Source organism: Sylvia atricapilla, chromosome 13 (genome assembly GCF_009819655.1).
Source record: "Sylvia atricapilla isolate bSylAtr1 chromosome 13, bSylAtr1.pri, whole genome shotgun sequence".
NCBI lineage: Eukaryota > Metazoa > Chordata > Aves > Passeriformes > Sylviidae > Sylvia > Sylvia atricapilla.
Genome location: NC_089152.1, coordinates 9372983 through 9390626, shown reverse-complemented (window position 1 = coordinate 9390626; position 17644 = coordinate 9372983). Strand labels below are relative to the sequence as shown.

At 38.5% G+C, this 17644-nt stretch overlaps 1 protein-coding gene across 1 annotated transcript in view; it reads left to right on the top strand.

Moving 5' to 3' along the window:
- ADAMTSL3 (ADAMTS like 3) overlaps positions 1-17644 on the top strand; it is a 165024-nt gene that overhangs the window by 65450 nt on the left and 81930 nt on the right. Inside the window, exons 3-5 of the mRNA XM_066328347.1 lie at positions 7117-7244; positions 8772-8817; positions 15615-15851. Coding sequence (XP_066184444.1) covers positions 7117-7244; positions 8772-8817; positions 15615-15851 — 411 coding nt within the window. The remainder of the gene's footprint in view (positions 1-7116; positions 7245-8771; positions 8818-15614; positions 15852-17644) is intronic.

The window sequence follows — 17644 nt, the reverse complement described above, 5'->3', positions numbered from 1 at the left end:
AAAATGTCTTGAAGATTGTCTTCCCCCTCACACTTTGTACCTACTCTAGATACTCATATTCGAAAGGGTAATGTTTAGAATTGCAAAACAGGAGGTGGAAGAGCTCTATAAGGCTCAGGAAAATCTGCCTTTGTGCACTGAGATAAAATTCTCAGTTGTGCTACTCTCACAAAGCACTTCATACTTCTTCCTGAGGTCAGATTCTCATCTGTAAAATGGACCTAATGCATAACCTTAAAATGCTGCAAAGAAAAAGTTTACAGACCACTTAATGTATTTGTGTTGGGAAAATGCTCTTGTTATGTCTGTGCCAAGTTTTCTTAGCACAACTTATTTGTAAGGGCTGAGTATTTAAATACCATATCGAGGAGAATGTTTTCTAATTGATAATTTATAAATTATTTTATTACATACTAGGATATAACTTTTAAGTTCTTCATTGGGAATGTTAGTATCATCAATGATTCTTTAAAAAAGAGTATCATGTTTCTAATAAACTTTCTAAAGCATCTACTTCCTTCTTTTGCCCATTTTAAAATGCCACCTTTATCTCTCTTCTAAGCTCTGGCAAGTGTTTGCCTCTGGCTGGCTACTGAGAAAGTGGGCAGAGTGTGCTGCAATTTATATTGGTTTATTGCTTATGTTTCCTTTCAGAACCTCTGTGTGTTTTCCAGGGTCTGTGGCTTTTGAGCTGTTTGCCAGCAACATGTGCAAAGCTTCAAGTTCTAATTCTCCTGACCACTTAGAAATGGAGGGAATTGGAGTGATGCTAAACATTTCTCAGGGTAGTTTCCATTTCAGAAGGAGCAGATTCGGAGGAATGGATATGTATTGAGAGCTCAGATTTATGTATTTCCATCTATGTAGTCACATGTACGGAAATCTTGGAAGACAACTGAATACTGGAAACTCTGGGATGAGTTTTTCCTATTTTTCATCCTGGGCAGCTGTCCTGAATGATTGGACCTAAAAGCTGATTAGAGACTTGGTCTGCCTCCCTGACTATCACCAAAGTTAGTGAATAGCCTTCCTCCCTGTTCTCAGGAGAGTATCTTCTCCATGTTCCAATGCTGGCAAATGTGGGACAGTATTTGCCACTGTAGATGAGCAGATAAAGGGCTTATATGGCTCTGGTTGAGCAAGCATGAATGTAAACCTGGGCAACTAATCTAGATTTTTCAGGTGCGTTGCCAGTGATGTAATGCACCAGTATTTGTAGGATGTGCTTATTAGAGTTTTAAAAAGAGTTTCTCTTTTTTCTATAAGTTTTTCTGTCAAAATAGTAATTTATGGAATATCACCCAAGAAAATAGAACACTTTGCTGTTGTGGAGAGAGGCCAGAAGCAAATGCTTCTCTTGTCAAAGTCAGAAATGGAGTAAAGAGGTACCCTGGTGTAGGTCATCAAATCTGTCAGCAGCAAGGAAAACAGAATTTGTATTGAGCTTTTCTAAACCCATCTGAACAATGCCATTAACTCAGAAATTGAAAAATAGCAACTTAATTATGCTTTAAGTTCTTCAATACTGACTCCTTTTAGCAGGAACATGTAGGTGTTGTCCTTAGCAATTAGATGCAGGAAGAGCTGTAGGTGTCAGGTATTCTGATGCAGTTGCTTTCTGCTTGGGTAGTCAGGGAGAGATCCACAATTTCTTCTCCATGCCCACAAGTTCCATGTTCCCTCTGTTACTTCACAAAGAAGGAAGGAGGGGATACAGACTCTTTTTAGTGCCAAAAGCCTCAACTAGCTCATAGGTGCCAAACAGCCAAGCAACATTTCATCCCTTCCTGGATGCCAAAAGCCTCAAGTATCCCTGCTCCACCTGCCAAAACCTCCAGCTCTGTCCTGACAACTCCTGCAGAGCAGGCCTGTGCTGTCAATGTGAAATTTTGCAACACTCTGACAACGGAAAAATCTGGATGCAGTATAACACAGAAAAACATGCTGAGATTCGCCTTCAGTTTAGTATGAAAATGAATTATGCTGTAAATATTTCCTGTGTGTGACACTTGTGCATGCTTTATTCTCCAAAATTTGAATTTATTCAAAACTTCTGTAGAATAAAAATACAGTGCTGAATTCAACACTGAGAGGTCTAAATTCCATCTGAGCCCCCAGATGTATTTTTTCATGTAGCTCACTAAGTCCATCATTTGCCTTTTGGCCGATTCCTTGCTGGTGATTCACCTTGTTACTGAGTTTTACCAGCTTGTGTTTCTGAAATGTTCCTGCTATTATGGGGCACAGGTTCCATTTTGCAGTGAGTGTGCAGTGCTGAGGCCAAATGCAAGGAATAGGTAATATAACTGAAATAATGTTAACAATTTTAAAACTAATTAATTCTAAACATCTGCTTAAAATAGCTGCATTTACTCCCAGATGTTTTTTATCAGTCTAAAATAATGATACATTGTTTTTTTCTCCAGGATTTTAAAATTCCAGATATGTTCTTTTTAACATACAGCATAATACATAATTTACTTTGGTGCATAGAAGTAAAAGAATTATTAAACTCAATGACATATAGAGTACACAATTAGGTAATATATAATGCACTCAGCAATAGTAGAATTATATCAGGAAATGTCTTGAAATCTGTTTTAAGGAAACAAGGAGTTTTTAAGCTAAAACCAGGTAATGCAAAATCTTTTATTAGTAATTCTTATTTGTCTGGAAATATGTTTTGACTGTTCTATTTAGCTGCTGCCACAAGTGAAATAGTATTTCCTAGATCTGTAATCTGCATTCTACACGTCACTTAGAATACCAGATAGAGGTGAAAATCATTTTTGTATGTGACCTTAGCAGGGAAAGAGATTTCTAGTGTAGCTCGTTGCAAAGGAGCCAGAGTTAAAAGTGAAGGATACAGTTCTGAGGCTGAATAGCACATCCAGTGATTATCTGCAGGTAAATACTTGTTCTTTCCTGCCCATGGATACAGTCATCAGTGCAATTTGATACTCTTCCACCAAGTGTAGTGTCTGGAAACAAGAATCTGGGAAATGCATCACAGAGCTACTCAGGCAGGATATTTTCCCTTCAGTGCCATAATTCCTTGTGCTACCTCTGTTTGGAGCTGTTGTAGGTATGAGGGGAAGCAAATGGTACAGTGCAGTGCTGCACATGAAGATTAGTGAAGAGCAAAACAACCTTGTGCTTTGGAAGGCTCTGGAAGTCAAGACAGTGTTAATAGTATTTATGGGTTGTGAGAGTGGGAAGAAGCAATGAAAAGGAAATGCTTCATCCCTGTTCAAAACACCATCAAGGATGAAATTCACTCCTGGGAAAAGGGCCAGCGCTGAGCTTTGGGTATTGCTTAATTTACACCTTCAGTGGTACAGAAGTGGTGTTTATACTCCTCAACAGGTTCTTTCCCTTAGATGAGTTTGATCTGGAGAACCTAAATTCTGTAATTAATGATAAGAAATGCATTATAAAATAGCAATATGCTATAACTGTGCCAATGTAACTACTTTTGGTGATTTTCTTTAAGAATTTGGTGAGCCTTAGTGAATTAATACAAACCATTTGAGTAAGGAGCCATGAGAGAAACAAAAGCACAGCCACTCAGAGAGCTGCAGTGACACTGGCGTAATAGCAGGTGTGTTGGTAAATATTCCTCCAGGTCCAAGTCCTTACATGAAATGACAAAGACTTATTATCTGAGCCACATCACTGTAACCTGTTTGAATAGAGCATTTTCGTGTATCCATGCAGCCCCAGGTATGATCTGCCTAACACTGCTGCTTCTGCTGCCCAGAGGTTGTGCTGAATCTCTCTCCAGAACCTGACAGAGCTGGGTACCCTGCCCTGGGAGGTGTTTAGGGACTGTCTCAGGGCAGGATTTGTGTTGATGTGTGCATGGCATAGGGGCTGTCACCTGGGGACTCTGGCAGAAGAATCTGTGTGCCAGGTGTCTGTATTTCTTTCACTGCATTTTCTGCTGCCATAACACTCCTGTCAAATACTATGGACTTGCTTTGTGTTTGTGTTTAAAGAAAAATTGTACGCTAAAAACTCTATAAAACAAACATTTAAGGTATCAGGGCATTTCTGTTGAGAAGCTGTGAATGCTAAACATTTACATATCCAAGCCTTATGTAATAGATGTCTGAATAATAATAAAACTGCATAAACTGACCTTGGTTCTCTGGCACCACTTCTCCTTTGAAGTCTGCATGACCAAATTCAAGACAATTATGTCATCCTTCATAACAGCCAAACAAAAGTTTGGCCGAATAATCTTTTTTTCTTCATCTGACAGCACTGTACTTGATTTTTGTAATGTGTGTTACTGTAGCTGTTGTTATTTACTGGGTGCTACAAGTGACAGTAAAAATCCCCCTTGTTTTGGAGTAAAGATCAGCCCTGTTAACATCTGGATTTCATTTCTTTTACCTCCGTGCCCACTTTATACTCTGTTACTTTGAGTAGCACGTTGCAGGGAGGGTCTGTCCTGAGAGCACATGCACACCAATAATTTACAGAACATGGTGGTTGTGCCCATATGTGACAGGAGCAGAAACAGAGCCCTGGACAGAAGAAGAGAAACTGGCACCAACACTTTCCCTTCTGTTCAAATCTACCAGTGCCACACTCCAGTAAAGTTCTCTGAGGACAACATTGTCTCTGTCAGTTAAAGGTCCTCAGCACAGAGCTCAGATTGCACATTACTGGGCCTCAGACCTCAAGGAAGCATTGGTTAAATGTCATCTCAGTCTTTGAGGCTCTGTCCATGTCCCCAAGTGCTTCAAAACTCGAGAGTTTATTTTCCCTTACCCCCTGATTCAAGTAATCATTGCCCAGGTTCATGTTTAGTGTTATGACTTTTCTGCTTTCAAAATGAGTTTGACTGGGATGAAATAGTTTGAGTCTGCTTTTACCATGTACACTGGATTTTGGCAGAAACTTTGTTATAGGTTCTTAGCTATAGCTCTGACTGCAATGTTTGCACCTAACCCTGTGTTCACATGTGGTACAACTCCTTCCAGTGACGTGTTTTCCCATCCAGCTCTCTGTAAAGAGCAGCAAACCATCTAGCTTATGTTTATAGCTGGTTTAAGTTATTTTGTCTGGATTCACCAAAGCACTTGTGGCTTCATCATGTAACATCATGGATGCACATGTGCATGTCCATGCACACATTTGTGTTTGTGCTGGAACATAAATACTTCCATAATGCATATGCAAAATATATGTGTTGCACTTCATCTGTTGCAAAATTAAGGCACTAAAGGAAAAACCATTCTAATATGGTCCAATGTTTCACTGCTGAACCATGTTAGAATTATGACTGAAGACAATAAAAACATGAAAAACTGAAGTCAAGCAAGCTGGGAATGCAGTCCTGATGTACAATAGTATCCTTCTGTGTCCAGAATTGCAATTAGCTCTCAGTTTAATTCCTAAATGAATTTCCAAGGCTTTGTTGGTGTAAATCATGATGTTGGTGATCTTTTCTTTATTTTACTTCAATTTAGTACCACGGTGAAGACAAATGTAATGTGTAGAGTTTATGAAACCAGACAGCTAGTAAATCAATATTATTTTGGTAGTAAATTACTAAGTCAGTGCAAGCTGCTTTTAACTCTTTCCCATGGGACAAATAGCTTGGACTAGCTGGAGCTTAAATCAACACTGTGGGCACTGAATTAGTCAATGATTCTAAAGAAGGCTTTGTTGGCATAAAGTTCTGCTTTGATCGTCATAGTATTTACAACTTTTTAATTAGATACAGTTCACAACAATGGCTTTTATCAAAGCAGTTTGGGAAGTGAACAACTGGACTTTGTTTAGGGCTTTAGATGACATTCTGTCTGTTAATATCATGTGGCTGGTTTTAATACAATGATGAAGGTAGGATTATTTTGGGCATTGTCACTGCTTTGTCAAAAGAAACTAGCTATTCTAAAAAAGAGTGGCCTGTGTTGCTTTTTTAATATCACAAGTTTAGTCATTCCTCAACATGTTAAAACCCAATCATTTGCTTTGGACTTGCAGAGAACAAACTAATTTTACCCCCATAAATTTGAAAGAAGTGAGTCTTTTGTTCATCTTGATTTATTTTCGTTAGCTGAATGACTTTTTGGGAAGTGCTGAGCTTTTTTTGTCAAGACTGAAGGCAGTTGGTTCCATTTTCAGTGTCAGACATTTCAGACTTGGCTTCTGATATAAAGTAAACCCAGCATCAGTGTGAAAATTCCTCAGGGATCTTGGCAGAGCTGGGCTCTATCGTTTTTGGAATGGTAGATTGGCCTAAGAGTGCTTTTAAAGCTTTACGGTAAGCGATTGTAAAATTTGTAAATTTATAAGAGCAAGAAAGTTAAGAAGCCACTGATGTTTTTAGACCAACTTTTGCAATTCAGTGTTCAAATGGAGATGCTTATCCTCTAATAAAAAAATCACTTTTTTTTTTTTTTTTAAACAAGTTGACCACTGAAGTAAATGAGAATAAAAAATTGGCTGGAAACTTTTGTTTTATTAAAGCTTGAATTAAATTTTCAAGTTCTCTCAGTTGTGATTCTTCTGGGGCAGAGTAAATATTGGTCAATATTCTCTGCCACCTGAGAAAAATTAACTCACTGCCTCCCTTTTATCCACAATCTGCCTTTCATAATGATGCCAAAAGCCATTACTTTATGTTAGTGGTATTTTTATGTGCAAACTATCACCATGGTGGTTTGACAAATTGGTGTTTTAATCCTGACCTGGATGTAATACAGGATTCTAAAACTTTTAGTTTCATTGTAACAGGCCCATCATGTGTTTGAACAGGATGCCTTGTCAGTGTGCTTGAGACTTTAGTTCCTACAGAGCATGTTGGGCATGGAGGAGTTGGGAACAGCAGCGTGTTTGGGCAGAGCAGTTCTTTGGCAGGAGGCAACACATCATATACACTGGAGCTTCAAAGACTCTGCTTTTCCCCCATTTAATTATTGTGCATCAAAATAGTCAATTTGAAATGTGGTAAATGAGCAGCAAAGTAACATAATTGGTACTATTAATGCCAAGCAGTAAGACACATTCTGAACAATTTTCTTTTCCCCCCTCCTGTCTTTTTTTTTTTTTTTTTTTTTTTTTTTTTTTTTTTTTTTTTTTTTTTTTTTTTTCCTTTAGAACTCCAGAACTACCCGCTCAGATGAAGATAAGGATGATTCCTGGGATGCCTGGGGGGCCTGGAGTGATTGCTCACGGACCTGCGGAGGGGGAGCCTCCTACTCTCTGAGGAGATGCTTAAATGGCAGGTAAGCCACATGCTGATGTGTGTGGGGGCTCTTCTGCAGCTCTGGCACATTCCCAATCCTCTTCTGCTTGCTTCTGTTTCTGAGACCAATGCAGTATCAGCCAAGAAATCACTTTTTCTTAAAGAAGGCTTGGACTGTGATGTGCTGCTTAAGGGCAGATTGTATGTAATACAGAGCTAAAGATGATTGATGAAAGCACTGCCTGCTTCTTTTAGTGAAAAATGCACAAAGATCTTGGAGAAAAGTAATAGTTCCAGCAAGAAGCCTTGATACTCTACCAGTGTGTTAGGGACTGTGAAACAAGCTCAATAAATTGTAGCTGTATAAATTCCACTGAGGTTTTATTAATATTTTTAATGTGTTCCCCTGTGAAAAACATGTGTTTTCCATACCTTGATAGATGCATAGTTTAAAAGGGGTTTTTTCTATGTTTGATTTTAGTGGTAATGTCCGGGAAGCACACAATTGTGAAACAAAGTTTTCACGTTTGTGTGTATCATAAACATTTTTAATTTGCATGTTGTGATGCAGTAAGTCTTGCAAAAGATTGGAAATTTGAGACTTGTAATACCTTGAGCTTTAACAGTTGTACCTTCAACTGAGCTGAATTCTTGCTTCAGGCATCCATTTTTTTTCCTTTTCAAATGCTATTTTTCAGTTCCTCTCACACATTATAAAAAAGCAAAAGAAATTGTTATCAATTTTCATGCAAGAAGAAGAAAAATTTAATCTTAGAGATGTGAATTATCAGTTGCATGTTCATGCACTCTTTAATGTAAGGTACATCTTTTTTGTATGAAGGAATTGTTCCAAAATAGTGTTCCTGATTTTAGAGAAATCACTAATTATAATTTCTTGTCCAGTCTTTTGAAATATGTTTTAAGTTCTTTCAAAGGCTTGATATTATCATTTTTAATATGAAAGAATATCTTACACTGTGCAAAAGTGCCGGTTCATTATTGAGAAATTTGGCAGAGTGTATCTTTAGAAAAAGTGTGAAACTCAACTTCCCCAGATTTATGAGACCACAGTAAATAACCATGACTCTATTACATGCCTGTTATTTCAGCTACTAACAACAGACTGAGGATGTGAATTGCCTGGATGTCAGGATTCACATGCACTGGGCACATTTGCATGCAGTTCATAAGAACTCTGTTTAATTTAAAATCATGAATTGGATATTCTGATCTCCTCCTCCAGGTCACATCCCATTTATTAGAAATAGGTTAGTTGAAATCAGCATAGATCAGGCTTAGAAATGCCTTTTTCACAAAATGAATGTGTTTTTCATAAGGTTTGCTGTAAATTGGCTTACAGGGAAAGTCACACATTCTTTTCTGAAGAGTGACAGCAGTGTAAAGAGTTGAATCTCCAGATCCCCTTTGTATTTAAACCTTGTATTTTCAGTCTAGATTATGGTAGGGCAGCAGCAATAAAAGTCTAATTTTTGAGAGAATAACTAGCTGTAAAACAGGCAAGGTTGTTGCTATTATACAGTGTAACCATTCTTACTCTTTTTTTTAGGAACTGTGAAGGTCGGAATATTCGATACAAAACCTGCAGTAGTAATGTGAGTCTGGCCTTTAATCCTGTTTTACTCATTCAAAAAATGTGTTAAAGTTTTAAGAAATGCTGCTTCTTATTTAAAACCTTATGGTGCATAATTTTCTTTCCATCATTATTACCATTTTTAAACATTTCAGTCTGCATGACACCATGAGGTCTCAAATTTAGACTTCCCAAATGGACATTTTCTTTTGAAATTATAGTGCCAATTGTGATTCAGAATGTTTTATATCACTTATTAGGAGAGTTACACGTTTTGGAGGATTAACAGATCAATTCTCATCTTATACTAGCGAGTGGTTTTCCTGGGGGTGCTGTCTTGTAGATGAAGCATTAAACTGAGCTCTGGATCATTTGTGGTCGTTAATGATATGGTGACTCTCTTCATGTGAACAAAGAGGTGCCTGGTCCCTTTCAGATCTTAAATAGGATAATTACTCCTTATATTCCCTCTGTTTGCCTAAGCCCAGGTCTTTATATGTCTGTGTGCAAGAACATGCACATTTAGGTGCACTGGCACAGACAATTTCCACAAGTGTGAAGCTGGAGTTTTGACCATACAGGTGCTGTTACCGTGATGCAATCACATTTCATTTTTATGGACAGGTTTTATGAAAAGCCTTCATGTACAGCAGACTCCATGACTCGTGTTCCACTGACTTTAGCTGTGCTTTGTGCTGTTTAAACAACTCCTGCCCTTGAGACTGGGTCTAGGCTGCCCAAGGTGAGCAGCTCAGGCAGGACTTTGTGGTACCACTGGTCTACATCATGTGTGTGCAAACCCAGTTATGGGTGTTTAAATTCAGGGTGGTTTATGGTCTGCACTCACTGCTTGGCTTCCCTCACAGTACAATGTGACAGTTGTATGTCTATTCCAGAAAAGACAGAAGGCTGGTAAGTAATCGATAATAATACTAAAAGGTGAGGCCTGAATTTCCTTTGTGTTGAATTGTACCCAAAGGTGTATAAGCTCAGGTGATACTCAGGCATTACCAATCCTGTAATTTTTGCCAGCAGCAGGCAGCTGTGGGGTGTGACGTTCTCCTTTAGAGGCCTGACAGTGGAAGTTGCCCAGTAAATATATTGAATCAGTGCATAGGAGAGCTGACCATTGCTGCTTTTCAGTTTGCCACACCTACAGTGTCTGCTGGGCCAGTTGGCTCCTGCCCTCCTCGGGAACAAGGCTTGCTCACACCTCCACACTCCTCAGTGTTGGATGGATTTCACACCACAGCAGCTCACAGCAAAAGTTCCTGCTGGCAGAAGCAAGTGGAAGTGATAAATGAATCAGTCCCCGTGCATGCAGAAATCAGATTCTGGAGGCAAACCCTTTCCCTTGCCCTTCCAGAAGAAAAGGCCCAGCAGCTTGGTGCATGATGGCCTGAGCTCATAAATAAAAATGTTACCTGCAAAAACCCCCTGATGTTTAAAAGCTGTGTGATAACTCGATAACTTGTAGCCATCAAGTTGTAAGCACTGCACAAACTGTCCCTGAGTGCTGCAGTGCTTATGGAAAATGTCTTTTTGTATGCACTGTGTGCAGTAACACAGCTCTGTGCACTGCAGCTTCAGCAGGAGCACAGAGATCATCTCAGTGCCCCTTGTTCCTCCAGCACCAGGCCTGGGAACTGCCCAGTGCCCAGGGAGGGAGGATGCTGGGCTCCATCTGGGCATGTTTTCTAAAGGCCTTTAGTATATCTAAGGGCACCTGTGGATGATGTTTGTTTTAAGATTTATGCTATAGAAATCTGATGGAAATGAAGGCACTTTATGCTTCATCATAGAGAAAATTAAGATGATTCTCATATCCTCTCTGAACTCCCAGAGAGTTTATCTGAAGTCACTGGAGCCTGTTTTTTAACTTCAGGGCTTATTTTAAAGTGATAAGTGGCAGGCGCCTTGTAGTGAATCTTTTTGAATTTATGATGATTCAAATGTTAATTTCCAGACAGGAAACTGCCTTTACAGTTCTGCTTTTGGGGCATGAAAGGGATCAGGTTTCCATTTCAGTTCAGATACAGTCAGAATCTCTCAGGAATGGTTTTTCCTAGATTATGGGTCAGATAATGAAGAACTCTTGAGAAAAAAATATTTAATGAGATTTCCACTGTTAATACAGTTGATCTCTGAAATTGGCATTCCTGAATCCAAACTCCGTATTAGATCTGAATTAACCTCGAAACAGGACCTTACACCTAATGTAAATCTGAGACTACTAGGCCAGTTTAGTTTCAAATGGTGTAATTTCCCCAAAAGCATTATTTTTAATCAAGGCTTCTCACTTCAGGAGTGAAATTGTAGTTTGAAAACTAAGAATTTATACTAGCTTCTTTCCATATTAATAGGTATTACTGGTAACCACATGAGACATTTGGTATAAATACACAGTGTAAAGCTGTCTGCAAATGTAATTTTGCTACATGATACATTACACCACTAACATCTATATTGGGGAGTACAAATGAAGCACAACTTAATATGTGTGTCATTCTAATGAGAAGAACAAGAATCATTTTACCAGAAAATTAGTTTCATGTGGATTTGTAATGGAATAGTAGTAAGTTCATTGAACTCAAGCATAGTTCCAGAATAATATTAGTGATATTTCAATCAGAAAATTAATTCAAGGTCTTAGTAACAAAATAATTGTTAAGATTAAGGTGTATGTATAGCCTGCTTATCTTTCTATCATAACTGAGATGCCAGGTGCATGATTTCCTAAAACTGCATATGTGCTTTCAGCCTTTCATATAGAGACTTTAGAGAAATAAACTATCCATTGTATGTTGTTCAATGAGATTTTCAGTCTTTCTTGCCCCCCTTTTTTTAAATTTCAGTTTTTGTATATAGTGTTACATTCTAATGCTATGATGTGCACTGTGTGGAAGTGTTTAAGTTAATCCTTTAGGGTCCTATTCACAGAACAAGTTATTTGGGCCATTTCCCCATAAATTTCACATTCTTGTGCACCAAAAAGTCGCTTATATTTTTGCCACAGTGATTCTTATACGGTCAGAAAAAAACACTGTTTTGTAAAAGATGTTTAATTCCATTGTAAACTTTTATTATATGCAGTTAATGCTCACACTTGTTGAACAAATTCATCTATAATTCTCCCAGCATCCACTTAACCTGCTAATCTATCCATTCAGAAAATCTTGGCTGTACTCTTTCGACTTTAGACTATAATATTTCACCTTAAGTTACATAGTTTCTCTAATCTATTCATTTATTTAGTTTATGTTTATAATGCTGATGCACTGTAAGGCTCCCTTGGCTGGGGTAGTTTCCAGCTCAGGTATCTTGATTCTACTTAGAATCTGAAAATTGTGTAGGAGAAACATAGAACCTGGAGCTAATTTCAAAAAGAAAACAAAACAATGACTTCATCAGTTTTGGCTGGGTTTCAAAAAAATGAGATTCAAAGAATAAAACTAGACAAAGGGCTAGACTTTCTTTGGTGTCATCATTTTTACTGGGAATTTTCTTGCCTTCTCTTTTGTGCTTTTTTCAGTGGAGTAATTGTTGGCAAGAGTCACAGGGTCTGATGCAACCTTCACATTTTGTGCATGAACATTGCCTACAAAGATACAGAATTCCCAGGTCAGCTTTGTTTTCAAAGGCTGAGGGCACTCATTGCCAAAACTCAAAGATGCATTTCATAAGAAGCCAGCCCTTGGATGCAGTAGTTTTTAATCATCTGTCACAAAAAATATGGGAATATATATATGTGTGTTTTTAATCTTCATGGTAGTCATGTCTAAAGCATCTTTTTCAGATCTGTCTAATGTGTTCATAAGTCATGTCATAAATACATTTCATTCCACTGCAAGGTCTGGGTGTGATTTTTTTTTTGCCAATATTTTCATGTATTATGCCTTATAGATATGTCTTCAGCTCCTTATGCAGTGCATGAACCTCCAAATGGCCTGGCCGTGGTTCAGTGGATTGAGTGTGAGACAAAAGCTATTGCTGGAATTAAGAAATGGGAGAAATCCTGAAATTAGCAGCAAAATAACTTAACGAGTAAGAGAAAATGTGAAATATTGAGAGGAAAGGGGGAATGATGGAATGGAGTGATGTCTGAAATAGATTAAAACCAGAGACACACAAACAGGATGAGGGCTGGGTCCCCCATATCATTGTCTGATATTGTGACCTTGCCCACTTCCTGAACATGGCTCACCCTTGCCTACCACTCACATCTTTGCCCTGCCTTTTCCTTTCTACTTTTTAAACTCCCTTTTACTTTTCCAACCCACTCTAATGGAATTAAACTGATGTTTACAAGTCCTCTTGTTGTCTTGATTGCATTCATTCTGTGCTTAGTTGTCTTTCTCTTTAAACCCCTTTCTTAACACAAATATTTATTGTTCCCGGGCAGACTGGGATCTGGACTTGGTTGCCATCCAAACTCTGATATAATGCAAATGATAATAATTTCAGCTCTTTGATACCCCTCTGTGATGCTCTTTTCATGCTCCTGCATTTGAACAGAGCTCAAACATAAAGCAGGTGGAGCTGGCATGTGAATCGAGCTGCCAGAGTCACTTTGGGTTCTTTGAAGATGCCAAAGGAGAATAGGGAGATGAGAATTCATTTGCTCTGGAGCAGCCAGGAGGCGAGTGGAAGGAAGGGGCTGCATTGTGTTGAATCAATAAGAAACATACAGTAACCATGGGTTTGACATCCTGACTTTGTGGTGTTTGTGTCTTGGCATCGCATCAACACCCAGTGATAATGGATTGTAACAACAGCCTGTCAGACCTCAGCTGAAGGCCATCACTCTGCCTGCTCCACAGATTACTCTTTAATTCTTTGTGATGAAAATGTAGCTGTGCACTGCTCCCCAGACTGCTTGTAGCTTTACCTGAATCTAATGTTCACTTGTTAGTTTTTGATTGTTACTTGCTCCTCTGTTTGCTCTGGTGTAAGGGAACCATATGGTATCCATATGAGCTCTGAAGTCCTCTCTGCTTTTTAGACTTGCTGTTGTGGAAAATGAGAGGTGACAGATAAGTCAGAGCCAAAATTCTGCTCTCATTTACACCAGTGCAAACTTGGTGAATTTCTGAGGAGTGACACTGCAGTAAATACGTGTGGCTTCTCACAGTATTTACGTGATGTTTGTAGGGAGCTCTCCCTGGAGGAATTTTGTCAAGGTAAAATACTCCCTGTGTCTTATTCCATCATTGTATCGTTTCATAAAATATGGGCCAAACTAGCATTATCCTGGATTAAAAATAATACAAAATGTGTTAATATCATTTTGAATTATTGTCACTGTATGGTGAAGCATTAGACAGAGCTGGAAAGTTTTGCTGGGAAAGTTCGGTGACTTGCTCAGTGCTCGGCTGCAAAAACTCCATGTGTCAGTCAGTAGATGGAATACTGATTTTTATAAGGTATTTTATGTAGATTACCACCAATTCAGAGACAATTCTAGGCTACTGTTTGCCGTGGTGAAAAAAAACCCAGACTGAGTGCAATATTGTTGGGGGCATTGGACTGAAATTCAGAACTTTCTCCTGTATATTTTACTCTCCAGTCCTGTATAATGCACTTACTATTTTGTCAACTTTATTCAGAGAAGGTTCAGTTCACTGATAAGGTTGAAGCTGTGCTTGGGATCAGTATTGTTAACGAATACTTAGTAATAAGTTCCATGAGTTTGCCTGACACATCAAAATCTTTCAGTCTTCCATCCAATGAAAACAAAACTGCTAAAATCAGCCTCACATCTGGCTTATATGTGCAGTTGGAATTCTTGGAAGAATATCCTTTCAGTCTGGTGTATGGACTCTCTGACACTGGACATACTTTCAAATGAAGTCTGCAGCGAGGAATTGTTTGACACAGTAACTCCTTTGCCAGTACTTTACTGAAGTTATTTTCAAATCAATCAGTATTCATCTCCATTCCTGTCACCGTAGTTTAATATTAACATCATTGTTTGGGTTCAATGGTTTATATAGAAAAAAATATTTTAGAGCGTTTTATTTCTAGCAGTTCTCATGTTTGGTCTTTCAGCTGTGTATGCTAAGGTGCTGTGTGGGAAAATTGTCTCATTAGAACTGGAAATACAGAATCAATTGTTACCAATGTATTGTTATTGTATTATTATAGTTTATTTTTATTACCAGGGTTATTTTATTACAAGAAAATAAACCTTACTGCTTCCGTGAGGTGAAGGTACTTTGTCATTAATTAGACTAAAGGACGAAGCACTGAAAGTTCTGGTGCTTCCTCCTAAATCTTGTGCTTTTTTCAAGCAATACTGAACAATTAATAAGAGAAAATTTATTTTTTTTATTTATATGTTGCATTAATATCTCTTCCATCACTCTGACACGTGAACTGATGAACAAGTATAGAAGCCTCAGAAATCTTTCAGTGGGAAAAGCTACTGAAAAGAGAAATATTAAGTATCAGATATCACCTTGTCGTTAACTTCTAAAGGGATCTATATATTTTAATTCTTATTATAGAACAAGACTTTAACTGTACTACCTGGTGTCATAAAAATTAACACTTTTAATTATCCTCTCCTATCAGTTATGTTGTTACTGCTGGCATATGAATGATATTCTGTACTTGCACTCCAAGCAATGGATTAAGCAAGATAAATTCCTTTAATATACACACAGTAAAACTTTGCAGTGTGGCGTATTTGTCAAAACAGATCAGTTCTTGAACCAAGCCTGCCTGAAGAGCTTCTGTGTTATTCATCTGATACCTTTACTGCCAATGAAAAGTATTCCCTGGTTTTAAAAAACCCTACATTTTTTGGTTTGTTTTCAGGACTGCCCTTCAGATGTTGGTGACTTCAGAGCACAACAGTGTTCTGCCTACAATGATGTCAAATACCAGGGACACTTTTATGAGTGGATCCCTGTGTATAATGATCCTACTGCTCCTTGTGCCCTGAAATGTCAAGCTCTGGGAAAGAACTTGGTTGTGGAGCTTGCCCCGAAAGTGCTCGATGGTACTCGCTGCAACACTGAATCCTTGGATATGTGCATCAGTGGAATTTGCCAGGTATGTTCATGTGTGAATCTAAATGGGGCCTTTCTTGTGAGGCACTTTGCTCTTCAGTGGGTCGTTTGGGATGGTTTTTCGTTCTGTTTATCAATTTAGATGTATCTGCAAGTGCTGTCAAATGGATTGTAGATAACTTACCTTTTCAGGAAGACACAAAACTTCCTGACTGCCTTAGCCATGGATATTTATCTGTATAGGTAAAAAGGTCAATAAAATTCATTCACTCTTCTATTTATGCATGTAAAAATTAATGAACCTAGTTATTGTAGCTGTAGCTTTCCTAAATTTATTATATCTGTGAGGACATGATGAAATTGCAGTCTTCCATTTAATTTGATTCATTTTCTGAATCTCCTATAATCTCTGTTAAGGAGAAAATTGGACGTTTTATGGGATCCAGCCCATAATGGCAGGTGTGAGTATAGGCCTGTGGTGTTGTATGGGTGTGACTATGTGTTTGCATGGAACGATTGTTTGAATCTTTAAATGGCAATATACATTTCTAGATATATTTATGATTTATTAGTTATGCTATTGACTTTATAAAGTTAGTGCAAAAGCAGAGAGTTATAATATTTGAGGCTTGCTAGCCTTGCCCTTGTCTCATTAACAAAGCAATATTGCAAGCTTGTTTTGTGAACAGAGCAGTTTATAGAGAATGGACATGTTATTGCAATTAGTTTTCTTTCTCTGCAAGTGGTTGTTGCTCTGTTAAATGTCTAAAATGTGTGCGACTCAAAAATGCAGAATATGGCCCAGTGAGAAAAATAGCTCTATTATAGAGGAAAATTTGACACATTTGGCAGAAGACTGGTGCATGCATTATAGCAACATTAATATATGATCTGGACCTTGCTGTGGGTTTTATGTGACTTCTGTGTATGCTGCAGTTCCAATGCCAGTCGTGTCAACACATGGTGCATCTGCTGCCTCTGAAACAGGAGAGTTCCTCACAGAGAGACTTCATTTGTCAATAGTACTTCACTGGGGGATCCAGCAGTGTTTGTTACCCTCCATTTGAAATGGAATATACTTCTAGAAACTCTGGGACCACTTGCCAAATAATATATTTCTTGTGCCGTGTTCTTAGTGATGCTTCTATCCTTAAAAAAAAGGCTTTCACCCAGGAGAGTGCCCAGCCTTTTCTACAGCAGCCTTTGCTGTCTGTGCCCATTGCACCCTGAGTGCCAGGCTGCATCTAAGGCAGCTCTGGGCTTCTCAAGGGCTTGTGCTCAGGGTGCTGTGGGGTTGCCAGTATCTCCCACAGTGACTTCAAAGTTAGTAAGATATTTTGGGGTTGCTTGAGGCTTAACTCAGTCAAACACTTGATCGTGTTTTGGTTTGCTACTGCCCTGCCTCTGTTCCTAACCCAAATATCTGGAGCTGTTGTGTTAAATGGGGACAGGTCAAAACTTCACTGCTAGGATTTTCCCACTTCTGATATTTTTTCTAGTCTCTGCATAACTTCCAAAACTTTTTTTTTTCCCTGTATAATATGTTCCTGCTGTGCCCATCTGGATGTGGGAGTAGATATTGAGAAACATCTGCATGTCAGACACATATGTGGGCAACATTTACCCAGTTACTCTGCCTGCTTTGAGGCCCTGCCTCTTCTTGGGTTTTGTTTATAATCTGTGCAGACCTGCTTTTTTTCTACCAAAATGCAGAATGGGGTGTTACTTGTGCCAGCACCTGAAATGGTTACAGTGATAATTTTCCTAATATGGAGTAATATATTTGGACAACTGATACACACATCACCCAAAAAATCTGGAGTCCTAAGGAGCAGC